General features: G+C 47.5%; 2 protein-coding genes across 4 annotated transcripts in view; one reads left to right on the top strand and one right to left on the bottom strand.

Moving 5' to 3' along the window:
• TG (thyroglobulin) overlaps positions 1-23546 on the bottom strand; it is a 273399-nt gene that overhangs the window by 60312 nt on the left and 189541 nt on the right. The window lies entirely within an intron of this gene.
• SLA (Src like adaptor) overlaps positions 1-23546 on the top strand; it is a 65699-nt gene that overhangs the window by 25163 nt on the left and 16990 nt on the right. The window contains exons 3-5 of one of the 3 annotated variants that reach the window (XM_038000106.2): positions 924-1023; positions 2541-2818; positions 17126-17226. In XM_038000106.2, the coding sequence (XP_037856034.1) occupies positions 17166-17226 (61 nt within the window). In that variant the 5' untranslated portion in view covers positions 924-1023; positions 2541-2818; positions 17126-17165. Of the gene's footprint in view, positions 1-923; positions 1024-2539; positions 2819-13946; positions 17227-23546 lie in introns of those variants that run through there. The other 2 variants (XM_008001583.3, XM_008001582.3) reach the window with 2 other exon arrangements.

The following is a 23546-nucleotide window of genomic DNA, read 5'->3' as shown; positions in this document are numbered from 1 at the left end:
CCCCTTGGGGTTACTGAAAACAGAGGCCTAAGGTCAGATTAACCTGTCTAGCATGGCATCGGGTTTCACCCTGCCCTCTCTGGTTGGGCCCAGGGCCGACACCTGCATTCCATTCCCCTGCTCTGGCACAGCCCAGGCTTTGGGATAGCACAGCGTCCAGTAGGAGGAACACTTTCTCAAACCTACCGAGTTTCCTCAGTTACCCCAGGAGGCTAAAGGGAGGTCATAAATACCCCGGGGCTGGGGGTCGGGGGAGGTTAGCAGCAGCCCCCCGGTCACCCAATGACCCACTGGAAAAAGAGAAGAGCCTGCAGCCCTGACCTCCAGGGCTCTGCATCCTGCCTTTCTCCTTCTTTTGCAGCTTCTCCTGTGAACAGGACCCATTGAACAGGAACCCACTCTATGGGCCTCTCTCTTGTCTGCCTCTGCTTCTGACTTGAACATCTTTAGGGCTGATTGTCTTTCCCCAAAACTTTTAAAGCTTGTGTGAAACCAGCAGTCCCTTGTGCGCACACCTGTCATGCCCTGGCTTGTCCCAGAGCTGGCTTGCTTTCCTCCTACAGTTCTCAGCCTAATGATATCTCCAGAGAGAGCCCATCCCCCCACAACTGGCCACCTGTGCAAAGTAGCACATCTGGGCCCCTTGGTCCCATCAACCCACTGAGTTTCCTCGATGGGTCACCATAATTGATAGTCACATATTCCGTCTTTCCCATAGGACTCCTCCAATGTGAAGTAGTAGAATCTGCTGTGTAGTATATATTCAAATAACTGCCACCCCATAACGTTCTTTCTAGTTCTCTTCCCGTGACCCACACGTTGCACCAAGTTGCCATGTCTCTGTAGTCTCCTTTAAGTTAAGTACCGGGAAGGGGAGGGCTTTTGCAGTTTATTTTTTTTATTATTATTATCTTTTTTTACAGCTAAATCCCAGTTCCTGGAATATGCCTTGCTCAATAAAGTTTTACAAAAGAAATGACAGGGAATAAATTCAGAGCCTCATCTGTACTAGATTCTTGCTTGGTAAGTGTCTATTAAAAAGTCATCACAAAACTTATACCTCTGACTATCAGTTCAAAGCTCTGTTACTCCTCTGTGTGAATTTGGGGGAAAATCTCCACTTCTGCATATTTCTGCCTGTCCCCTCTTACCTGTTAAGCAAACTGCCCACTCAGTCTTTTGCAATATTTCCTTTGTGCCTTCCCAGCATGCTCTTCGCGAGCGGGTGTTTGCACAAGTTGTCTAAGGAACCGTCTCTCTAGTGCACAGTGCCTGCCTGCTAAATTTAGAAGCAGCTCTGAGGGTTTTGATTCATCTTTGCAAACTACACAGAGTGAGGTTTCCAAATGACTGTCCCAGGGTGGCTGTGTCGGCCTCACTGGACTGGGGCCTGGGTCACCAGCCGTAGATTCCGGCCCTGGCTATTCTTTGGGACTCGCTGTGTGATTGTGGGCAGATCAGTCAAGTCTCTGATGCTCTGTCCACTCTGTGAGGTGTGAGGGGCTGTGAGGGGGTCTGAGGGCCATCCCAGTGTGGTTACCTGGCATTCCAAGCTCAAGCAAGCAATTCCCAGTCTATCTTGGGGTCAGCATTGCAGAAACTTTTACCTCTTTCATCAATAAGCTCTGAAGCCCCATGTACCTGAGTTTCTCTTGAGACCCACGCACTTTAAGTAGGGAGATTTTATATGCAATATTTACATAACGTATAACATATACAACATACGTTTTGTAATATATAACATAAAGACTCATGTATTTTAGCATCAAACTCACCAAAAGGTTGCAACAGTAGAACAATGCACACCTATATCCCCTTCACCTAGACTTACTAAGTATTAACATTTTTTCCCATTTGCTCTCTGTCTCTCTCATTCTCTTTCTGTGTCTTGATATATAGATGTAGATGTATTAGGTTGGTGCAACAATGATTGTGGTTTTTGTCATTACTTCTAAGGCAGAAACCACAATAACTTTTGTGCCAACATAATAGCTGTAGATATAGGGATGCAGCTTTTCGTTTAAGAAACTCTTTGAAAGCTGTCATGATACGAGACACCCTCTTGGTCATCATGTGTCCCCTAAGAACTAGACATTCTCCCACATAATCACACTGTTATTACCATGTCCAAGAAACTTAAGACTGGGACAATATTATCAACTGTGCACTATATATTCAAACAACTACCATCCCATAATGTTCTTTCTAATTCTTTTCCCTTGACCCACACATTGCACCAAGTCATTGTGTCTCTTTAGTCTCCTTTAATCTCAAAGCATTGCTCTGGGGTCCATTCGGCAGTAACAGAAGGAAGCTGCGAAAATTGGGAAACCGAAATCCGAGAAGCTGCAGCTCTCAGCCACAGCCTTTGTGGGCCCAGCGAGCTCCAGGGATGCACAAGAGCAAATTCACAGCCCCACCAATTTGCCTTTTAATTAGAGAAAGAAGACCAAGCTTCTGAAATCCCAGAATCTTGAGTTAAGCTGGCCATATTCTCAAGTGCTTTGTAAAAAAAATTAATAATGCGTCTCTCTTCCCAGTCCTTGCAGAGAGAAGCCTACTCAGAGTGGTTACTGAAAACAGGAACCTGCCCTTCTGCAAGCCCTGTGCCTTCCTCGTTCCTAGCAGAGGAAGTATGCGGCCAGTTTAGCAACTGCAGTTCTTCTGGGTAGCATGGGCTGCTTCTCCACACTCGCGAGAGGCCCGGCTGCCTGTTTATTCCGGAGCAGCAGCAGTTGACAGATGGAGAGGCAGTGACTCTGCGCCCAGCCATCCCTCTGCAGACAGCTCCCACAGGAGTCATGCACAGTGTGTGAAGGTATTTTGGGGGGATGTGGCAGAGACGGGGTGGGGAGAGCCTTCGGGACCTCTTCAACACACAGTTGGCAGGGGTTGACTTTCTGGAGCCAGAGAGGAGCTCCCTGAGCACAGGTGGGGCAATGTCTTGAGAGGAGCCCAGCCCCCAACCTGGTGCCCAGCACACTGCAGTGGCTCAGTGGGTGTTGGATGCATAATTCTGTGGAGAGAAGGGCTGGAGGAGCACGGACAGGATGTTGCCAGAGGAAACATTCTGCCAAAAAGGCTTGCACTTAGCAGGCTTCTTACAAAGGACAATTGGGATTTGCCATCAGAATTCCTAGCTGTGCAACCTTGAGGGAGTCATTTAAACCTCTCCAGGCCTTCATTTTCTCATCTGTAAAGTGACACTGATGGTACCTAATGCACCCAGGTATAGGGCAAAGTGAAGAAATTGACATATGCTAAGTGCCCAGGCCAATTTCAGCATACAGCAGGTGCTCAGTAAATGCTAACAGGCTGGAGTCATGATGTTTAAAGGTGCATGGAGCCAGGTGGGTTGAAGGGATTGCAATAGTGCTACTTGGAGTGTGATTGTATGCATCTTCTTTAAGAAGATGCCGAAGATAATTAATAACAATCTGAGCAGCTGGGATGTGTATGGGGGAAAGGAAGAATCAAAGGAAAGGCAAACATGTGGAGTATATAAATTCTGGAAACAGCATGTTAGAGTTGGAAGAGATTTAGGACAACTTGAATTTTCTAAGGAAAAAGGCACACTCCACATTCTTTTAGGTGCGTACATATGGAGAGAGTCTGGTGTCAAAGAAGTGACCTGAGCTTTGGCCTCAGAATGTCCTCACTTGTGGCTATGCATAGGGGTGTCAGGAGGTGATATCTACCATCCTGAGTGACTGGGGAGGAGCAATGCATAAAAAGTTATTTTTCTGCAATCCTCAGAACAATCCTATAGGATGGTGGTTGTTATTTGCTTTTGAAAACTGAGAAAATGAGGCTCAGAGAAGTTAGGTGCTTGTCCAAGTCCCACAGCTGGTGGAGGTAGAGGCAAGTGAGGGGCTCTAAAGGGTTGGGGGAGCCTCATCGAGAACAAGCGGATGCAGGGCTGTTTTGCGTTTAAAGGGGTACCCTCTTCACTTTAGGAAAAATACACCCCATTGTCTTTAAATTGTCATTCTGTGGTTTGCTATGAGATGCTGAGCTGGTGAGTCTATTAAACTGGGCTGTGGCCCTTTGAAAACTGGAGAGGTAAGCTCAGGTCAAAATTCTGGCAAGTATGTTGCAACTAATAGTCTCCATTTAGAAGAATGCTATTTAATACAAAAATTAGCTGGGCATGGTGGTGGGTGCCTGTAATCCCAGCTACTCGGGGAACCTGAGAGGTGGAGGTTGCAGGTTGCAGTGAGCTGAGATTGCGCCACTGCACTCCAGCCTGGGCAACAAGAGTGAAACTTCATTAGAAAAAAAAAAAAAAAAAAAAGAAGAAGAAGAAGAATTCTATTTAAGAGTGCTTAATATGCTCTGAAAGCATAATAATAACGTTAAAAACCTATGGAATAGACAAATTGAAATCTAATTAGATTCCTTCACCTTAAACAGATCTGGAATCTAGATCAGAGCAGCAAGATGGCAACATAGAAAGACTGTGCTGCAATCAGCCGCACCTGAGTCAACATTCTGGGGCCACCAAAGAACTCTGTGACTCTGTGCAAGTCACTTTGCCCCTTTGAGTGTTAGTATTTTCCTTGTAAAAAGAAGACCAGTTTCTTTACATGTTTGAAAGAAGTTTACATGTACTATCTAGGAGATAATAGGTACTACATAGGAGCTATTGCTATCATTTCTAAATCAGACAATTAAAATATATCATATCCATTTTATATTTCCTAGGCAGAAAGCTATTAACAAGCAGTGATACACATGATGGATTAAACTGCTAAAGCAATGAGTGGGGCACTCCTCCGTTTTTCTGAATATGTATTTCTGCTTGTTCCACCATCTAATATAAACGAAACAGACAGGGGTAGGTTTGCATTGCAGCAAACTAAAGTCACTTTCTGAATAAAACTTTCCTAAGTCACTTTCGGAAGAAAACTTCCCCATTCTGAATGGTGAAATCTGGCAATGTATTTCCAAGGGAAATGAGCCTTCTTAAAGACAGAAATTATTCATTCTAGTGCGCCTAAATCAGTGCCCTGAATTAATAGATGCTGCTGGGTTTTCAGTTTTTATTTGACATTCATCAAGAATGTATTTCTCCCAGCTCTGAGAGAGGCTGAAACTTAAAATTCCCATCAAAATTTCCAGCATATTTCAGACCAAACCATTTGGTTCTTGTTAGCAGCCAAGGGTCCTGTTCGTACATTTATCTGCCCAACTATCTGTCTATCCATCCTCCCATCTATCCCTCTCTTCCTGCAATAAAATATCCCTTGAGGTCACACCACGTGATCAACTTCCGCCCTCTCTCAATCTCCCTACAAGTTCCGAAGGAAATAAGTACACCCTGTTCAAACCACTTCCTCCTATCTGAGAACCGCTAAGGGAGGAGCCAATTTGATTATGGTAACTCTAGCTAAGACAGCAATTTTAGGGGTCGGGGGCTCAGTGGTTCTCTTTTGCTGTCAAACAGCTTTGCAAAGTCACGCTTCCCTCCTTAGCACCAGGCAGACTGGAACCAGGGTTGGAGGACTTGGTGTGTATATGTGTGTAGAGGGGGTTGGTGAAAGTGAGAATTGTTGCTGGCTTGTGCTTAGGGGCAAAATAACTACCTCAGACGGTCCGGGCTTCCCTGGAAGCAGACCACCTCTTGTCTGTATTGTGCCAGGTAGTTTATATACCATACCTTCAGTCATTCATTCTAACTAACTGAGCTTGTATTATGTGCCAGGCACCTGCTAGATCATAGCTTTTCATTGAGGAATATAAGAGACTTGAACCCTATCCTAAGAAAGTTGCCCTGGGAGCAATAAGCATTTAGAGAAAGAAATGCATAAGGACAAATTGTGGTATGTGCCACGAAGGAAACAGAGCCAGGGAGCGACAAGAGAGGGGACCGGACCAAGTGTAGTCGGTGCAACCAGTTTCATTTAATTCTCACACTAACCCTGGGAGCTGAACGTGTTCCCCGTCCCCGTTTGCAGATGTGCCACCTTCCTCCACTCCTCCCCTCTCTCCCCTACATGCCTTCCAAGCCACATGGACAATCGGTTCAAAATATGCATCCTCTGAATGCAAGTTCCAAGCACCAGAGTGTCTGAACCCACCTCTCATCACACTGCTCTATCCACAAACCTATCAATCCACCTGCTGAATAACTATAACATGAATAACCCTCTAGCACACAAGAAAGTACCATAACCTTGCCAGAAAAAAGGATAGCTCTGCTTTAGGCTGCCCTCCATCCCTTTCCTCAGGTCTAAGGGCACGGTAGCTGGGAGCCTTGGTTTCCCCAGTTAGACAAAAGGCCTCAGTGTAAGGATGCATACTCCAGAGGGTTGTGGAGGTCAAGTGGAGAGTACATGTAACACACCTAGGACACATAATTCCTCAATACGCACTGGCACCCCCTCTCCTGTTGCTGTACACGAAGCCTCATCAAGGGCCGGCACGAATCTGGGGTGGACACAGGGAAGCCTCCAGCTGGCCCCCTCACTACTTATAGAAAGGTGAAATGACACCAAAAGAGGAAAGTGACTTGGCCACAGTCTCAGGGGGAGTTGATTGGCCCACTGTGGATTCTAAAGACAGAATGTACACAAAATGAAAATTAGATAAAATTAGGGGAAACAATCGAGATAAATTCCCCCTCACAGTACTGGAGCCACCCATCCCAGTGATTTTATGACAAAGCTGACAACCACTGTCCAGTGAAAAGGGACAGCTTCGCCATGGTCAGGAACGAGGGTGCCTGCAGACACGGGGCAGTGGGCACTCCAGCTCCCAGGCCTGTGTGCATTCTCCTCTGCTCTCGCCAGCAGTCGCAGCTCTTAGAGCATCTGCTTTTAGAATTAAAGTTTCATTAAGCTGGGATGAAGGTATTACTGAAGGAATTAGGAGTGGGAGTAAACAGACAAAGGATTTACAGGCTGGACCCAGCCCTGAACAAGCCTCGTAACCCTGAGCACCCTCCCTGAGACTCAGATTCCCATGCTGGCTCCAGCCCTGAACTAACTGTATGACCCTGAGCAAGTTACTTAGCGTCTCTGAGACTCAGTGTTCTCGTCTATAAAATGGTATGTTCTTGGGGGCATCAAATGAGTCTGTGTATTTTAAACATCTGCTTTAGGCCCTCCGCATAGTGGATGCCCACTTAGATGAGTCTGTTTTGCTTTGAAAACAGAGTCCTGTAGGCAACTGTTCCAAAAACAGATGCTTGTCGGGAGAAAGATTCCATAAAGAGTTGATTTGCTCCAGTGGTGTCTGGATGCGGCCTCTGCTGACTTATGAGGCACATTACACACATCTTTTTCCTACTCTGTCCTCAGAGATGTCACACCTGAAACCAGAAGTCAGCATGGAGGGAGAATTTACACCACAGAAATTGGCACACACCATTAGGAATTTTTCACCCTGAAACATTGATTGTTTGACATTTACTAGCACACCATGAATCCACGGTCTCCTAGGCCCACCTTGGTTCTTCAGTTCCTTTCTTTTCTTTTGAGATGGAGCCTTGCTCTGTCACCCAGGCTGAAGTTCAGTGGCACAATCTTGGCTCACTGCAACCTCCATCTCCTGGATTCAAGCATTTCTCCTGCCTCAGCCTTCTAAAGTGCTGGGATTACAGGCATGAGCCACCATGCCCAGCCTGTTTCTTCTAACTGTTCCCTTTTATTTCCCTATGGAGCATCTACTGAGTCCCAGCCGAGAGTAGAAACAAACCTGCTGGCTGCTCTCAAGGCACTTATAGTTCAGCAGGGGAGGCGGTCACTCACCACGCAGTCACACAAATGACCGTCAAATTGGGACCCACCCCAAGGCAATCGGTTTTCCTGAGGAGCTAAGGAGGGAACAGTGAGCTCAAAAGAGGAGCACATTAATAGCAAATTAAAAACGTCATGGAGATCTCCTTAGAGAGACCACGCCCCATTAGCCTGGGAGCTGCAGAGTGTGGGGTTCTGGGGTCCATGTCTCTCGACAAGTGACTGACAGTGAGGGGAGATCCCAAATCAGGAGTTGGTCTTGGCAAATGCTGTGTCAGGTTAGATGCTGATTCCCATCTTACTTGATAAGTTTATGAGTAATGCTGTGATTCATATGTATGAATAAAAAGGAAAAGTAACTCTTGCTGGGAAATACGATGCAATAAAGAAATCACGGACTTTATGGTCCCTGTGCCTAGATGCCTGGGTGACCTTTAGGATGTTCATGAAAGTTTCCATCTACCTCCACCTTCTGTGATGAAACCTGCCTTTCTCAGGTATCCACATTTGAAATGAAAAGAAAAGGCCTGTTTCGTAGTCATTGTTTCCCCATTCTGCATAATGGCTAGGATTAAAATAATTGTCTTTACCATTCTTTCTTCATTGCCAACGTTTGCTAGGCCAGTCTGCTTATAGGATCTAGAGGTATCCAGGACCTGGCCTGGGCCCAAACCCCATTTATAGCCTGGTTTTGTCAGCAAATATATTCTGGTCCAACAGAGCCACAGGCTGACTGAGTGGCACCCCACCTCACCATCCCTGTGTGTTGGGGGACTCTGTGTACAGAAAGTCTATCTAGAAAGAAAGAAATGGGTGGGGGTAGGCTCTTTTTATTTCCATGAAGTATCAAAGCCACGTCAGGAATGGCCTCTGCTGCCCGCCTCCGTGTGCCAGACAGCTCCTCATAAGACACCCACTCACTGTACTGACACGTCTGGGTCACTGAGGCCCTTGCGTCAATGTGGCTGTGAGCCACGGAGACTGTAGGCTGTGAACAGCCCTTAACACCTCCTCTTGCTAATCCTTCCATGAGAATACCCAGGAAGTCACATATGACTACGTCCATGAAAGACAAAAACAAAAACAAATGAAAGAATGGTCTAGTGACTTAATAAAGAATGGAATTAAAACAGGCCTCAATTCTGGCTTCTTTCCATATCTTAAATGTACACTAGGATATCTCCATCCTCTTTTGGTCTTAGCATAAAGTCCATCCTCTCTGTTAGCCTGAGAGTGTATGAGATTCCCTTCTGGGCACTCAAGGGTAGGGGAGCCAGCACACAGGCTCCTGGACACATGGTTAGGCCCACAGCTTGGTTAACAGATAGATGGGCATGGCTTCTCCTGCAGGGGCCGGAGTGCTGGGCAGGGAGTTATGCATTCATCCAAACTTAATGTGTGACCTTGAGCAGGTTGCTTGCCCTCTCTGAGCCTTTCCCTTGTCCTGTGAGAGTGCTGAGTTGCTACTTTTCAAGTGATGCTTTATGATACCCCAGCATTGAAGTATCCTATCAAGAGTAGTAGAGGGACGAGATGCTGAGCTGAGCCCCCAGCCCCATGCAGCTACTTGCTTTCATCTGTTCTGTGGCTTGAGCTTCTGGGGAATTTTTCTTTTCTTTTTCTTCTTTTCTTTTCTTTTCTTCCTTTCTTTCTTGATGGAATCTTGCTCTGTCACTCAGGCTGGAGTGTGCAGTGGTGCGATCTCAGCTCACTGCAGCCTCTGCCTCACAGGTTCAAGCGATTCTCCCGCCTCAGCCTCCCGAGTAACTAGGATTACAGGCACCTGCCACCACGCCCAGCTAATTTTTTGCATTTTTAGTAGAGACAGGGTTTCACAACATTGGCCAGGCTGGTCTTGAACTCCTGACCTCAGGTGATCCACTTGCCTCGGCCTCCCAATGTGCTGGGATTCCAGGCGTTTGAAATATCTTAGGTAAGAGGATCCCACGTTCTTCCCCAGGAGCTCCTGAGGGCCTCTGGCTTGGACTCAGGCCTGAGAAGAAGGCTGGGGGTTGCATGCCTCCTCTGAGCTGGCCGTCTGCCCCTGTAGGTCTTGCCAGTGCCCCTAGAGCCCCTGGTATGCCGCAGCCCTCCTCTGCCGTGCAGAGAAAGGAGAAGCAGATGGGGGTGGGGTGGGAGCAGGTAGAACAGTCCTGTGGCTGCACCTGCCCTAGAGGAGAGCAGGGGACTATGTGGGTCACAGGGCAGGCGGCCCTGGCAGCCCCCAGCCTCGCTCTGGGAGAGGTGCACCTGTGGAGTGAGGTCAGGATGTGGTGGGTGACCCCGGAAATCCTGCCAGGGAGACCACCGGATGCTAAGCCCCTGTGCCAGCTCTTATTTTTCCTGAAACCAAGGGTCACACCACAGGCAGCACTGAGCAAGTCCCTAGTCAATTGTGCCGGTACTGGGTACAGTCACAGCAGGAAAATGGTTGAGGCAAAAGAGCCATGACAAACTGTTCAGCCCAACCCTTTCCCCATCAGATTTGAGGACTCTTTGGCCCAGACAGAGGAAGGTACTTGCTCAAGCTTGCACAGTGAGTTAGCCAACCCCAGCCCCTGCTTTGGTAAATTTTTAGCTGCCATTTACCAAACATATCTCTGCTTTAGATATGACCCATAATTTCAACCTCAAAACAACCCCGTAGGGCATATACTTGTATCCCAAAGTAGTGGATTTGAAAATCGAGGCTCAGAGAACTGAAGCAACTTGCCCAAGGACACACAGCCAGCAGGTTGGGAGCTGGAATCTGCACTCAGGCCTGCCTGCTTTGAAAATCTCTTCTTTAAGGCGCCCTCATTCTCTCCAACCTTTTAATTATTAAAGCAATTCATGCACCTGGGAGAAAATCTGGGTATTTTGGAAATAAGTAAGCAAAGAAGAAATTTAAATTCACGTATAAAATCACTACCCAGAGAGAGTCCTTGGAAACATTTTGGAAATTTATCTTTAATATTTTTCCATATGCATGCATTTGAGTGGCATAGTTTTATGAAACGAAGATACTAAAAGCACAGCTAGTATTCCTTTCTATTTTTTTGTTTTGTTCCACAGCAGTAACAGTTTTTTTTTTTCTTTTTTTTTTTTTTTGGTTTTTTTTTTGAGACAGAGTCTCGCTCTGTAGCAGGTTGGAGTGCAGTGGCGTGATCTTGGCTCACTACAAGCTCCGCCTTCCAGGTTCATGCCATTCTCTTGCCTCAGCCTCCCAAGTAACTGGGAATACAGGTGCCCACCACAATGCCCAGCTCATTTGTTTTGTATTTTTAGAAGAGACGGGGTTTCACCGTGTTAGCCAGGATGGTCTTGATCTCCTGACCTCATGATCTGCTCACCTCAGCCTCCTAAGTAACAGCCTTTTAAAAATAATGCTGTGAAAGGCTAGAAAACATTCCTTGCAATTCACTCCTGCCCTTTTGACCACAGCATGCCTCAACTAGCCTCTCTCTCTTGTTTCTTCTGCTCCCAGCAGCACTTCTGCACCCTTCACCCCCACTGGAAACCCAGACCTGGGCTTCCAAACACTGCCAAGTGACATCCAAGAGATCTCTCAGGGCCTCTACTGTATTAAAGTTTCCCCCAAAGTTTATGCTTCCTAAGGTTTGCTTTGATGACTTTTATTTTACCGTATCGTATCGTATCGTATCGTATCGTATCGTATCGTATCGTATCGTATCGTATCGTATTGCATTGCATTTTTGAGATGGAGTTTCGCTCTTGTTCCCCAGGCTGGAGTACAATGGCCTGATCTCGGCTCACTGCCACCTCCACCCACTGCATTCAAGTGATTCTCCTGCCTCGGTCTCCCGAGTAGCTGGGACTACAGGCATGTGCCAACATGTCTGGCTAATTTTTGTATTTTTAGTAGAGATGGGGTTTCTCCATGTTGGCCAGGCTGGTCTTGAACTCCTGACCTGATGTGATCCACCCACCTCAGCCTCCCAAAGTGCTAGGATCGCAGGTGTGAGCCACCGCGTCCAGCCTGATGACTTTTAAAAATCACTTTTCTGTTGCCTTCTTGGGTTAGCCAGAGGACAGAAAAACAGGGCAGCACTGGTGGCCATTAAGAACACAGGTTTCAGAGCCAGGCAGACCCGGCTCGAATCCCAGTTTTACCTCTTCCTAGCAGTATAACCTTGGACAAGTCACTTAATTGATCTCAGCTATAAAGTGGGGTTGTTCTGAGCAACCCAGGACATACTGGCTGGACAGTGCTTAGCTTTGTGCCTGACAGAGGATGACCAATTGTGGGATGGGGGTGTTCTGGTTATCACTGTTGTTGTTGGCATTCACATATATGGTAGACAGTGAGGCTTCTCCACTTGCTGCACCGTGCTCCCATGCCTTAGAAGAAGGTCATATGAATGGGCTTATAGCTGTCACACTTTGCAGCAGAAATTTCTAAGGCAAAGGGAAGGTAGCATCCCTAAGTACATTTTCAAATTAATTCTGTCACCAAGGGTTGAGTTCCTGGCTTTATGACCTGCCTTCCCTTGGTTGGACTTCCTCAATTTCTCTCCCCTTTGGGAGAGAAATAAAGGGGTTCAGGCTACCCTCCTTCCCAGCAGCAAGGCCAGGCATCAGAAGCACAAGATGGACCAGGTGCACAGAACTGTCCTGGGACGCTGTCCCAGGAATGGAAGGTTCTGAGAAGCCTCCCCACCCGGATCTATAAGACAATGCAGAGCACACAATGAAAGGACCCAGATCTGCAAAACAAAAACCTATTAAGAGGATATGCTGCTGGCCAGCATATCCCACATTGTCGATGGCAATGCCATGCCAGTATGTGACCTCTCCATGCCATGCTTCTGCTCAAATGGCAGCCAGCCGCACACTGACCAGAGTTCCTTACACTGGAGAGACAGTGGCATGGTCCTGAGCCAAAGGTGTAGGTCTTGAAGTCAGGAGATGTAAGGTTTCCAGCTCCAGAGCAGTGGGCAGGTGACTAAACCCTGTTCTCACACTAACAAAGTAAAAGATTATCTGCCCTCGGGAATGCTTGTAAGATTAAACACAACGATATCTGCAAATTGCCTCCCAGAAGGTGGTTGTACACATTAACTGTCTTCCGTTGATTCTGAAGCACATAAAGACAAGAGTTGGGATTCTGTCTAATGGGACTTCATTTGAAAAATGCCAATGGTTGTTTTATTAATAGTTTTTAAAAACCATTCAGTCTTGATTGCTACAATTAAATGGGGTTATAAGGCTTGCTCTTTGGAGATCGTCTTTTTTCACTCATCTCATTTTTCAGAAGAGGAAACCAAGGTCCAAGTTCACACAAAGGAAATAGCATTGGTCCAAAGACCGAAGGGAAAATAAGGTAATAGCAGTTATGATTCTATGACCCAGAAACCTAAGAGTTATACCACCAAGGAAAGGGAGAAAGAAATCAAGAATTTGTAGAGCCAGTGTTAATTAACTCATTTCTCTTCTGCCCTTTTCTATTGTTCTTAGAAGCAATTATGTCTCCAGTACCCTCTCTCCTACCTTCAGCCACTGCATAAAACTGTCACAGATTAAATCAAATTGTTCAGCCATTTCATTAGAGAGACTCCAGCTCTCATTCTCTGGGGGCATTTTCACTCTTCTCAAATAAAAGCCTCTTTCAGATAAGTTAACTCCTTCTTGAAGACTGTAGAAAGCCACTGAGCAGACCACTAAAGGGCTGTTGAGACCTGATGGTTTTTTTGGTAGTCATATAGCCCTGACACAGTCCCTTCTCTCACGGAGACTGAACTCTGACTGGCAAGACAGAACAGGAGGGAGTGCAAGCAACAGGAGAGAAGAGTGTTAAGGTAGAAGAACCCAGGCCTCCAGGACTGACTCAAACTTTCTCATCTTGTGACCCTGGGTACGTTTGTTTTCCTGGATGACCCTCATTTCTCCAATCTCAAAAATACAAGTTTAAAGGTTTTTTTTTTTTTTTCCCCCTGTAGTGGATTCCAGGAATCCCTCCAAAATAGCACACAAATGCTTGAGAAGAATGATAGAGCTGTTGGGAAGAGAGAGGATGTTGGAATTGTCTTTGATGGATAGCAAAGTCTTGTTCTGACTTGTTTTCTGGAATGGTTGACATAAAGGAGGGGAGAGATCAGACATTGTGGTGGGAGCCTGCTGCTTAGAAGCAGCTTGGGGGAGGGGACAGAGGGGAGGGAAGGCTGGCCGGGCTGGGGGCACCCTGGCATCTGGAGGGGTGGAACCTATGGGGGCAGGGTTCTGGGCACAATCACTAGGTGTTGAATGACACTCGATGAGTCAGGCTGAAAGGACAGAAAGGCATTGTTGGGACAGTTTGCCGTGTCTGGGGACACCGGAGATGGTGGCAAATCAGTGAGGCCAGCACACACGTGGTTTCAGAGTTAGTTCTGCATGTTGAGAACTTTCCCCAGAAGCCCAAAGGCCTCGGTGATGATAAACAAGGAGTCTGAGGAATCAAGGCAACTGGCAGGTTCCAGGAGGCCCACGCAGCAGTACAGAGGCAGGCATGTGCAGGACAGCCTGTGCAGGACAGCCAGTGCGTGTCACACATGTGTTTCCCAAGGCCTGTGCGGAGCAGCCTGTGCATGTCACACGCATGCTTCTGAGGCCTGTGCAGAGCGGCCTCTGCATGTCACACGCATGCTTCCCGAGGCCTGTGCGGGACAGCCTGTGCGGGACAGCCAGTGCGTGTCATACGTGTGTTTTCCAAGGCCTGTGTGGAGCAGCCTGTGCATGTCACACGCATGCTTCCTGAGGCCTGTGCAGGACAGCCTGTGCATGTCACATGTGCTTCATGAGGTCTGTGTGGGACAGCCTGTGCATGTCATATGTGCTTCCTGAGGCCTGTGCAAAGCGGCCTGTGAATGTCACACATGTGCTTTCCGAGGCCTGTGTAGGACAGCCTCTGCACGTCACACGCATGCTTCCCGAGGCCTGTGCGGGACAACCTCTGCACGTCACACGCATGCTTCCCGAGGCCTGTGCGGGGCAGCCTGTGTGGCTACAATCCCCTCAGGGCCAGGGAGGCTGCCTGGTTTGCCTCTCCCCTCTTGCCTGACTTGGGCCTTGGAGGCAGCACACTCCCACTATGTGGGTGGGATCCTGACTTCCTCAAGTCTCTGGCCCAGGGCCCAGCACCGGGTAGATGCCCAGGAAGTGTCGGCTGAACTGCGGGGAATGTGGGCTGGAGTCACACCACCTGTTGTGTTTCTGTAAGCATTTTGGGGAAGCACATTTCCTGGGTACCTTCGCCAGGCTCAGGGATGGACACACGGTCAATGTATCCTGGCCCTCCTGGACTCCAGGTGTTGCTGTTAGAACCTGCCCAGCCGCTAGAAGGTTCCTACCAAGGTAGAGGCCCTGGGATTTTGAGTGTGGATGTCTTTCTGGTTTGTGAGGATGGTAGGGGCAAGAGTGGAGAAAGAAGGGCCCGAGCCTTACATTTGCAAGGGCATCCTCGTTTCTAGTCACAAAGATCAATAGGATCCAAAAAGGATGGGGTTTGCACTTCACTTTAAACATGCTGCCCGTTCTAGCCAACCCTTCTGTGGTGCACTATGAGTTTATAGCTTTTGCAAGCCTTGTCATTGTCTTGGGAATATCACTAAGCATTAGCTTGAGTAGTAAGTGACAAGTTATTCATGTAAATGTCTAAGATACATGGACTTTTAAACAACTCTCATTTTGGTGTTTCTTGTTTCTTAATATAGTAGGAGTCTCAGCTCACATCACCCCTTCCCTTAAATTAGGGAGCTGTGCAGACCTCCCTCAGACTTGGCAGGGCCTTCACACATACGGCATGGAGACAGGATTCAAGGCCAGGGTGGGAGACAGGATTCAAGGCCAGGGTGGGAGTTGGACGGGCTGACTTTTGTGCCCTTCATAAGGTTCACTCCTGAGCTGCAGACACAGGCAGGTGGGAGATTAGTTTCCATTTGGGCTAGAGGCCAACGGGGCAACCCTGTTCCATCTCTGCTCTTTGACCCCACAAAGCAGGCAGGCTCTGTTTATGGATGTGTGCTTCCTCTCTGTGCTTCTACCATCCAGAGGGAATACGGCTTCCCTAAAACCCTATTCTCTGATAATCTATGTCTCCAAAATATTCGTATGAAGGTCTAGACTTGGAACTTTTATCATTAAGGACAATCAGTAAACAGAGTAATAACTAACATGTACTCTATGCCAGGCCATGTTCAAACTGGTTCCCATGCTTTATCTCAGTTAACTTTGTAACCACAACCCAACACTGTTCGTTCGATTAGTGTCTTCCCAAATGATTAGAAAAAGGTTAATGACTTGGCCAGGCACAGAGGCTCACGCCTGTAATCCCACCACATTGGGAGGCCAAGGCAGGTAGATCACCTGAGGTCAGGAATTCAAGATCAGCCTGGCAACATGGTGAAACCCTGTCTCTACTAAAAATACAAAAATTAGCTGGGTGTGGTGCATGTGCTTGTAATCCCAGCTACTTGGGAGGCTGATGCAGGAGATTCGCTTGAACCCAGAAGGCAGGGCTGCAGTAAGCCGAGATCGTGCCATTGCTCTCCAGCCTAGGCAACAGAGTGAGACTGCGTTTCAAAAAAACAAAAACAGAAAAGGTTAATGACTTGCCTGAAGTCATCTAGCTTATAAGTACACAGCGAAAATTTAAGCCTGGGTGGTTACCTTGGAAACTGTTATGGAGCAACCCAGAGATTTAGCATCAGTGGTTCAAATCTCAGCTCTACAATTACTTGCCATGTGACCTCACACAAGTCAGTTACCCCCTCTGAGACTCAGTTTCCCTCACTGCACAATGGGCTTAAGCATGATGCAAGGACTTTACAATGATCAAAAGTAACAGTCAATGTGAAAGGGCTTCAGCAGCATGCAGCCGGTACACAGAGTTGTTAGGAAGTTTTCCCCTTTCATCCTTTGTTAAAGCATGCTGACAAACTCAAACGGATGAAAAAATGTGGCAGCAGAAAGTACCTTGTCCTCATGCCTTTGGTTGTACAGACACACAGCTCTGTACTCTGAATTCCTGGTGCACAGAGTTGATGGTGAGGGCCCCTGAGGGGAGATACTTTCTGGGCCACCTGAAATGCTGCTTGGTTTCTCACACAAACCCTGCTGTGGCTGCTTACCATCCTCAGCGAGGGTGCGAAGGAATGGAAACTTTTGCCACCAACAGCATTTGCTAGCAACTTCCCTTTCTGTGGTTTTTCTGTCATTCCCTTGATAAAAGAACTTGAACTGCGCAAAAGTAACCAATCTTCACCAATCTCATCTTCACATATAAACAGCCGCCTTTCAAGAAGCAAGCTGCCAGAAAAATGATGCATGATGCTCTCTAAACTGGGTCATTCTCCACTTGGAGGGCTCAGGGCACGGTTGACTTTCCCCGTCTGTCTCCTATACCGTAGGCTCTGGGCATCACCAGCGGCCCCAGGGAAAAAGAAAGAAATGGGAAACAGCATGAAATCCGCCCCTGCACCTGCCGAGAGGCCCCTGCCCAACCCAGAGGGTAAGTCTGGCTTCTTTGGTGAGATGCTTAAGTCTTAAGATACAAGAGCCTGTGGTAAAGACTGGGCATTGGTGGATGCTGATAACTACTTAAATGGGGCAACGGGTACTGAAGGGCTCATTATATCCGTTTCTCTAGTTTTGCTTGTGGTTCAAATATTTCATAATTAAAAGATGAAAAGGATTGGATGCTTGGCACACCTGAAGGATGTCAAATCTTTGGCATTTTGAGATGGATCTCCAAGATCAGCTGGTTTAATCCCTCTATTTTCCAGGTAGGGAAACTGAGCCTCACAAAGGGAATGTGATCCACATCATTGGGCATTTGCTGATAAATATCCAATTCAGGCTCATCCGATTCTGAAATCTAGACTCCTGTTTACCAAACTCTGGCAGCCCATAATATAATATCATCCATATAGTTAGCCCCGCAAGAGCTGGATCTGTGTTACTTTTCTAAGCTAGGCACCGTCGTGACATCTTCCTGAAAACAAAGGAATCCTATGTCCCATTGGTGGGACTGCAAGGTAACAGGCATTCTCAGGGGAAGAGCCTAATATTGCAGGTCAATCAGTGAGGGCAAAAGTCAGCTTTTTGGAGAGATGTCAGGTTTGGCTAGATTCCCAAAGCTACAAAGAGTCCCTCAGCAATTGGTCAGAGGCCTGGGAGGGAACACCAGCGAATGATGGGCAAAGGCTGAACGTCAAATCCACCATGCTCTGGGCTCAGCTATGCTGGCCCCTTCTAATGGCCTGACCTTTATTTCCTCTGATTCCTAGTCCATAATTCTCATCTTCTGGGGTCTTGGGAAAGGGACGGTTAGGAAGGCTGGGGGGCGCCTTGGACACTTCTACTTCCCACCTTACATGGTAGCATTTGGGGTCTGGTGTCCCATCTCCTAGCAGGGATGACCACACATGGTTCCCAGCAGCCCCTGCAGCACTGCACTGGGAGTTCACTGGCACAGATGGCTGCCCTGTCTGCCCAGCTTGACAGGGGAGTGGACTGCGCCAGGTTCCTGCGCTGCCTCCAGGTACTACGCATTTCATGATTTCTGTGGCTCACTCACAAAGGAACCTTCTCACCGCTTCCAAAATGGACAGGCCCAGCTCGTGTGGTCTAATGGCCTCAGATGCCCCCAAGCCAGCATGCCAAGACCCAGCCACCCCACACCCCTTTCAAGTCAGATGCAGAACAATCCTAGTGGCTCTTATTTATCTGGTGAAGTAACTCCCCTTCCCAAGCCGAAAGGAAGAGGGATAAACAAAAAGAATATTCCCCAGGACCGAGGAGGTGGAACCAGATTACAAGGTAGAACAGAGCATGTGCCCTCAGGGCCCTGCGGACAGCAGCCCTCTACCTCCCGTGCCACACTCAGAACAGCGTGCAACATGCAGGGCGGCTAAGCTGCTGCTGCTGCTGTCGGGACAATGCGGGCTCTTTCTCACCCTCTCCAAACTGGCTTTGGTCACGGCCTCCTCCTCTGGTCATAACCACCGCTAGAAAACTGACACCACAGGGCCCTGGGACCAGGCAGGCTGGGGACGCACCCACCCACCGAACCCATCTTAGGTCGCCACCTCTCAGCCTGGGGCAGAGGGGCAGCATGCTTGAGCGAACCTCATGAAAACAGCCTCCAAGATTTGCTCATTTGCCTTCAACTTTTCAATGCAAATTGTCATGAAATAAGTTTATATTTTTCCATTATGTGGGTGGGAGGTCACCTCTAGAACAGAGATAGAGAGAGGGGTCTCCCCACCCCTCCACCCCCTGGTGAAGAGAATTCCCCCGGTCATACCCCATTTGTGATCCAGGCAACCACATCAAGCGCTGGTGGGCTGCTTTTCCAACCCCCAGCCCTGAAACGTTCCCCCGATCATTGGTCCTAAAGTTATTTCCTCTTTCTCTTGTACCTACTTGAGTGAGGGAGGGGAAGGCGGTGCAGTGATGCTGTATTAGGTAGTCCCCATCTGCCTCATGCACAGGGTCAGGGTTTTTACGGAATGAGCTCCTACTCAGCTAACGCTCCTGTGGTTGCTCATCCGGTTACCCTCAAACAAGTAACCTAGGAGATGGTGCAGGTCTCGCTCGTTGCTTTAGGCCAATGTGCAATTAGAGCCAGCTCCCACATTAGCTTCAGCGCCAGAGAGTTAAAGGCACCACAGACCCTGGCCCTGCACAGAAATCACACAGAGGACAGCCTGGACACTTTCAGACAACCATGTTTTCTGGCCTTTTGGGAGATCATTCTTCTCCCAAGCCAGGACTGTGAACGCCTTGGAATATGGCTTTGCCCATTTGTCTTTTTTTTTTTTTTTTTTTTTCCCTAAACTAAGCTTTTCAGAACATTCCTGATCAGTTGATTTCTCAGGAATTAATGTCATAAAACCTACAAAAGGAAGCAGGACTAGAGGGAAATAGAACAAGTTTCAGAGGCAGAAGGCCCTCACTGAACTTCCAGTAATGGTCTGTGGAAGCTGTGTGACTTTAGGTGAGTCACTCGGCCTGCCCCAGAGATCTGGATCAAGTCCCTCCTCAAAGCAACAGCACGATGCAGTACAGGCACCAGCAAAGAAGGGTGTGGAAACTTCTAAAAACTCCATTTAGGGTTACCTGACTGCACCAGGCTATATCTAAATGGCCATTCCCCAAAAGTTTTAAAGCGGTGGAACTGGTAGTTCTGTAACTTTCAAATCATCCCAAAGTGTTCATTTTCTCTAAAATTCTATGTATACTTCTGTACCAGACATGGGCAGTACAGAATTTTTTAATACAACCTAGGGAAGTCCCGCTGTGGTCAGGAAATGGCATATTTCCACCTTAAAATGAGCACTCCGTCTCTTGCTGTGATCTTTTTCCCCTCTTTGTTCTTTCTCTTCTTATCACCCTGACCTGAAGAGGCACCAACAGAGGCAGCAGCACAGACCCCTTTCTGCCCGTGCAAGGGTAGGAATAATGCTGTTTACATAGTCGCCCAGTGGAGAGAAGGGGGCGGTTGGGACTCGGGGAAGGAAGAAGGAGGTAGGGACCTCTCAAACCCAGCTTGCAGCTTCTCAGCAAGTGATCCTCATACCAGCTGCATCAGAATCCCCCGGGAAGTAGTTGCAATGCAGATTCCTGGTCCCCCCCCCAGGCCTACCAGTCAGAACCTGGGGATGGTGGGAGGTAGCCGCCAGCTGAATTTCCTACGAGTCCCTGGGGACCCTGTAACCCCTTAAGCTTGCAGACCACAGACCAGCTTTTAGTCCTGCCCCTGCACTGACACACAACGAGAGATGAGAAAGAGTTTATCTCCTTAGTCTCTCTGTCCTCCTTTGTAAAACGGGAACAATTAGAGTCGCTTGGTACTCACCGCCTCCAGACACAGTGCCCAGTGCTATACCTGCACAGACTCGATTCTCACAGCCCCACGAGGCTTCTGCCTATTATCATCTCTGTGTTGCAGTTGGAGAATCTGAGGTACAAGAAGCTTAAATGACTTGCCTGAGGCCATACAGCTCAGACGAGACAGCTGGAATTCAAAGCCAGGTAGTCTGACTCCAAGGTCCATCTCCCCACCTCAGTGTGTGCCTGAAAAGGACAGGGTTTCAAGAAGCCCGCATGTTCTGGGAGAGGATAGGCTTGCTCTCAAGTGACTGAGAATGTGCCTGGCCACCAGATTTAGTGACACAGATGCTCAAGTACCTTAGCAAGGGGTCCCACAGACAGTGAGTCTGTGTCAAATCTTGGACCAGATCCCTTTTTTCTATTTGCGTCTAACCTCGCTGCTGGTACATGAGATGGCCTTAGCCGGAACATGTTCATTCAACTTTTACATCATTGTACATTGAGGAACGTCATAAAATATATAACTAGCCTGAGAAATCCATGATGTCACATTGCTTAGAATAGCACTCAAGCTTTTTTAAAGTAAATTAATTTTTAAAAAGACATTATCAAGTAACTAGTGCTGTCGACTATGACAAAGGAGAGCTGAGTGGTCCAGACACAGCCACGCCCTGCCCTGCCCAGGGAGACCTGGTTTTAAAACCTGGCACTCAACTTCCTGGCTGTGTGCTCTTGAGCGGTCTTTGGACCTCACTGTGCCTCTATTTCCTCATACTCAAAATAAGGGAGTTTCAATCTATCAACCTCGCAGGGAGGCGTGAGGACTTCAGGGGTAACCTGGGTACCACCACGGCCCAGTGCCTGGTTCCCCTCAGAGCTGTGCTCCCTGCTGCTGCTGCTGGTGATGACAAGGAGGGGGAGGAAGGGGATGGTGGTATGAAAACAACGGAAGTCTGAGAAGCCCTGGGTGCCCAAGCAAAGCACATTCTGAGTCTATGCAGTCCAAAATATTCATTTTAACTATTTCTTGCTTCTGTTCTATGCTAGCCCTGCCTATATCCCTCTAGCATCTAAGAGTGTTGAGACTGACCCTGAAAAGCCTCCAGGTGTGTGCAGTTCCAATCTGTCCCCACTAACATATGGAAAAACCAAGGCATGGGCAGAAAAGAGCTTTGAGGGTTACTTGGTCTCAAACACAGCCCTTTACATACGACTAAGAGGGCTCACAAGCCTGGTTCACCGTGACCCGCAGAACTTGGTAGACTTTCTACCTGGCCCAGCTCTGTGTGATTGGTTAGTTGCATATATAATCCTGTGTGTGTGTGTGTGTGGCCTGAAGAAGACACTAAAAGTCAGGCCTGCTTTCACCCCTCAAGAGACCATGAGTTTAGGCATGACTCCAGGGAATGCAAAACAAGAGGCTACAATCCCTGGGCTGTACAGCTCCCTACCCACCAGCTGCCCTGAGCTGCTCATGCTATCCCTGAAGACTTAGCTGGAGTCTGCCTTTGTCTCCCCTGTTAAGGGTCAAGTGTGGGCTGAGGAAAGCTTGGAGATTAAGTGACAAGGAGAGCTGTGTGGCTCTGTGTAGGACCCCGGGCTTTAAAATCTTCATGCTTTTCCCTAGATATGTGACTAAAACTCTCCCAGCTTTGCCTTCTTCACCCTTAAATGATTACGTATTTTCTGTAGGGCTGGGCAGGGCACTGGAAGTGACAAATGACTAGTTTTACTAGATAGTTATAAGTGGGAGTGACTGAGAATGTTCTCAGCATTTAAAAAGAAATGGTCATGCAGCACCAAGGAATGACAATTTACAAAAGGGCCTGTCCTCTCTTGACTAAGTCCCGTAAGGCCTGCCTGAGTCCCTCCCCTTTGTAAATTCGTTTCCTGTTTTACGCTTTTGTACATTTTGTTCAACCTGACATTCTTAAGTTGAGCTATCAGCAAATATTTGGTCCTTTTAATTTCACCTTCTGTTCTCACCAAGTGGAGTTCATTTTTAGAGAGTAAGCAATTTTCAAGTTTACACTACTAGTTTGCAAAGTTTAGAAAGTTATTGGCTAACACTGGTTTTGAGTTGTGGTCTGGTGACCCTGCTCTCCATGAAAATAATATTACCTTCCACTTACTAAGGCAGGCCCTGATATGCAATACATCACGAATCCTTCACTCAATCCTATGAGGCATATTTTGGCATTTTCCCTTTTTATTCATGAAGAAATCAAGCTCAGATTAGTTAAAAATAAATCTCCCCCCAAATTGCACCACTATGTAGTGGGGGAGGCGGGATGTTAGCCAGTTCTGATTGATTTCAAAGCCCCATTCTCTCTCCCCAAAATTCTCTCTGGGTTTCTTCTTTCATGTGCAGTGCATATGTCTTCATCTAATTTGTTTCCTTATGTTAGGTCTGCAGTCATTCCACTGACTTCCTCAGCTGTCCTCTTCTCTGCCTCACTCAGTTATCTCTGCTTGAATTCAAACGCTGAGCTCTCCATAAAGCTAAGGAGTTCTGGGAGCAGATGACAATATGTTTCACCTTTACCAACAAACTTAAATTTCCTACATTGCATTTATTTTTCTGTAGCAACCAAAGCTCAGGGAAGACTTTGAAGGGATCCTGGCACCAGGCCTTGCTTAGAATGGCCACCCTGCCCCACAGAAGTACAAGTCAAACTGTAATACCTTCCCAGTGACTCTGTCCCGTTTGGCTAATGGTCATGATAAAGAGAGGTGAAATCTCTTGCAAAGGATCAGGCACAGGTTATCTGACGCTTAAGCAAGAGCCCAGATGCAAAGTTTCCTCAGTGATGTTTAAGTGCCATAGCTATCAAAACATCACTACTACGGAAATTCCACAGGAAACTTAACTTTGTTATTGTGAAATTGAAACTCTCCAACCCTCTAAGCCTGCCTTTCCCTCATTGGAACGGTGGTTTTTATAATGGGATTTTGCTTTTGTTTTTGTTTCTATTGGTTTTTGTTTTTAATGTT

The sequence above is a fragment of the Chlorocebus sabaeus genome, chromosome 8, assembly GCF_047675955.1.
Source record: "Chlorocebus sabaeus isolate Y175 chromosome 8, mChlSab1.0.hap1, whole genome shotgun sequence".
Classification (NCBI taxonomy): Eukaryota; Metazoa; Chordata; class Mammalia; order Primates; family Cercopithecidae; genus Chlorocebus; species Chlorocebus sabaeus.
The sequence above is the reverse complement of the archived record's forward strand: the minus strand, read 5'-3'. Positions and strand labels throughout refer to the sequence as shown.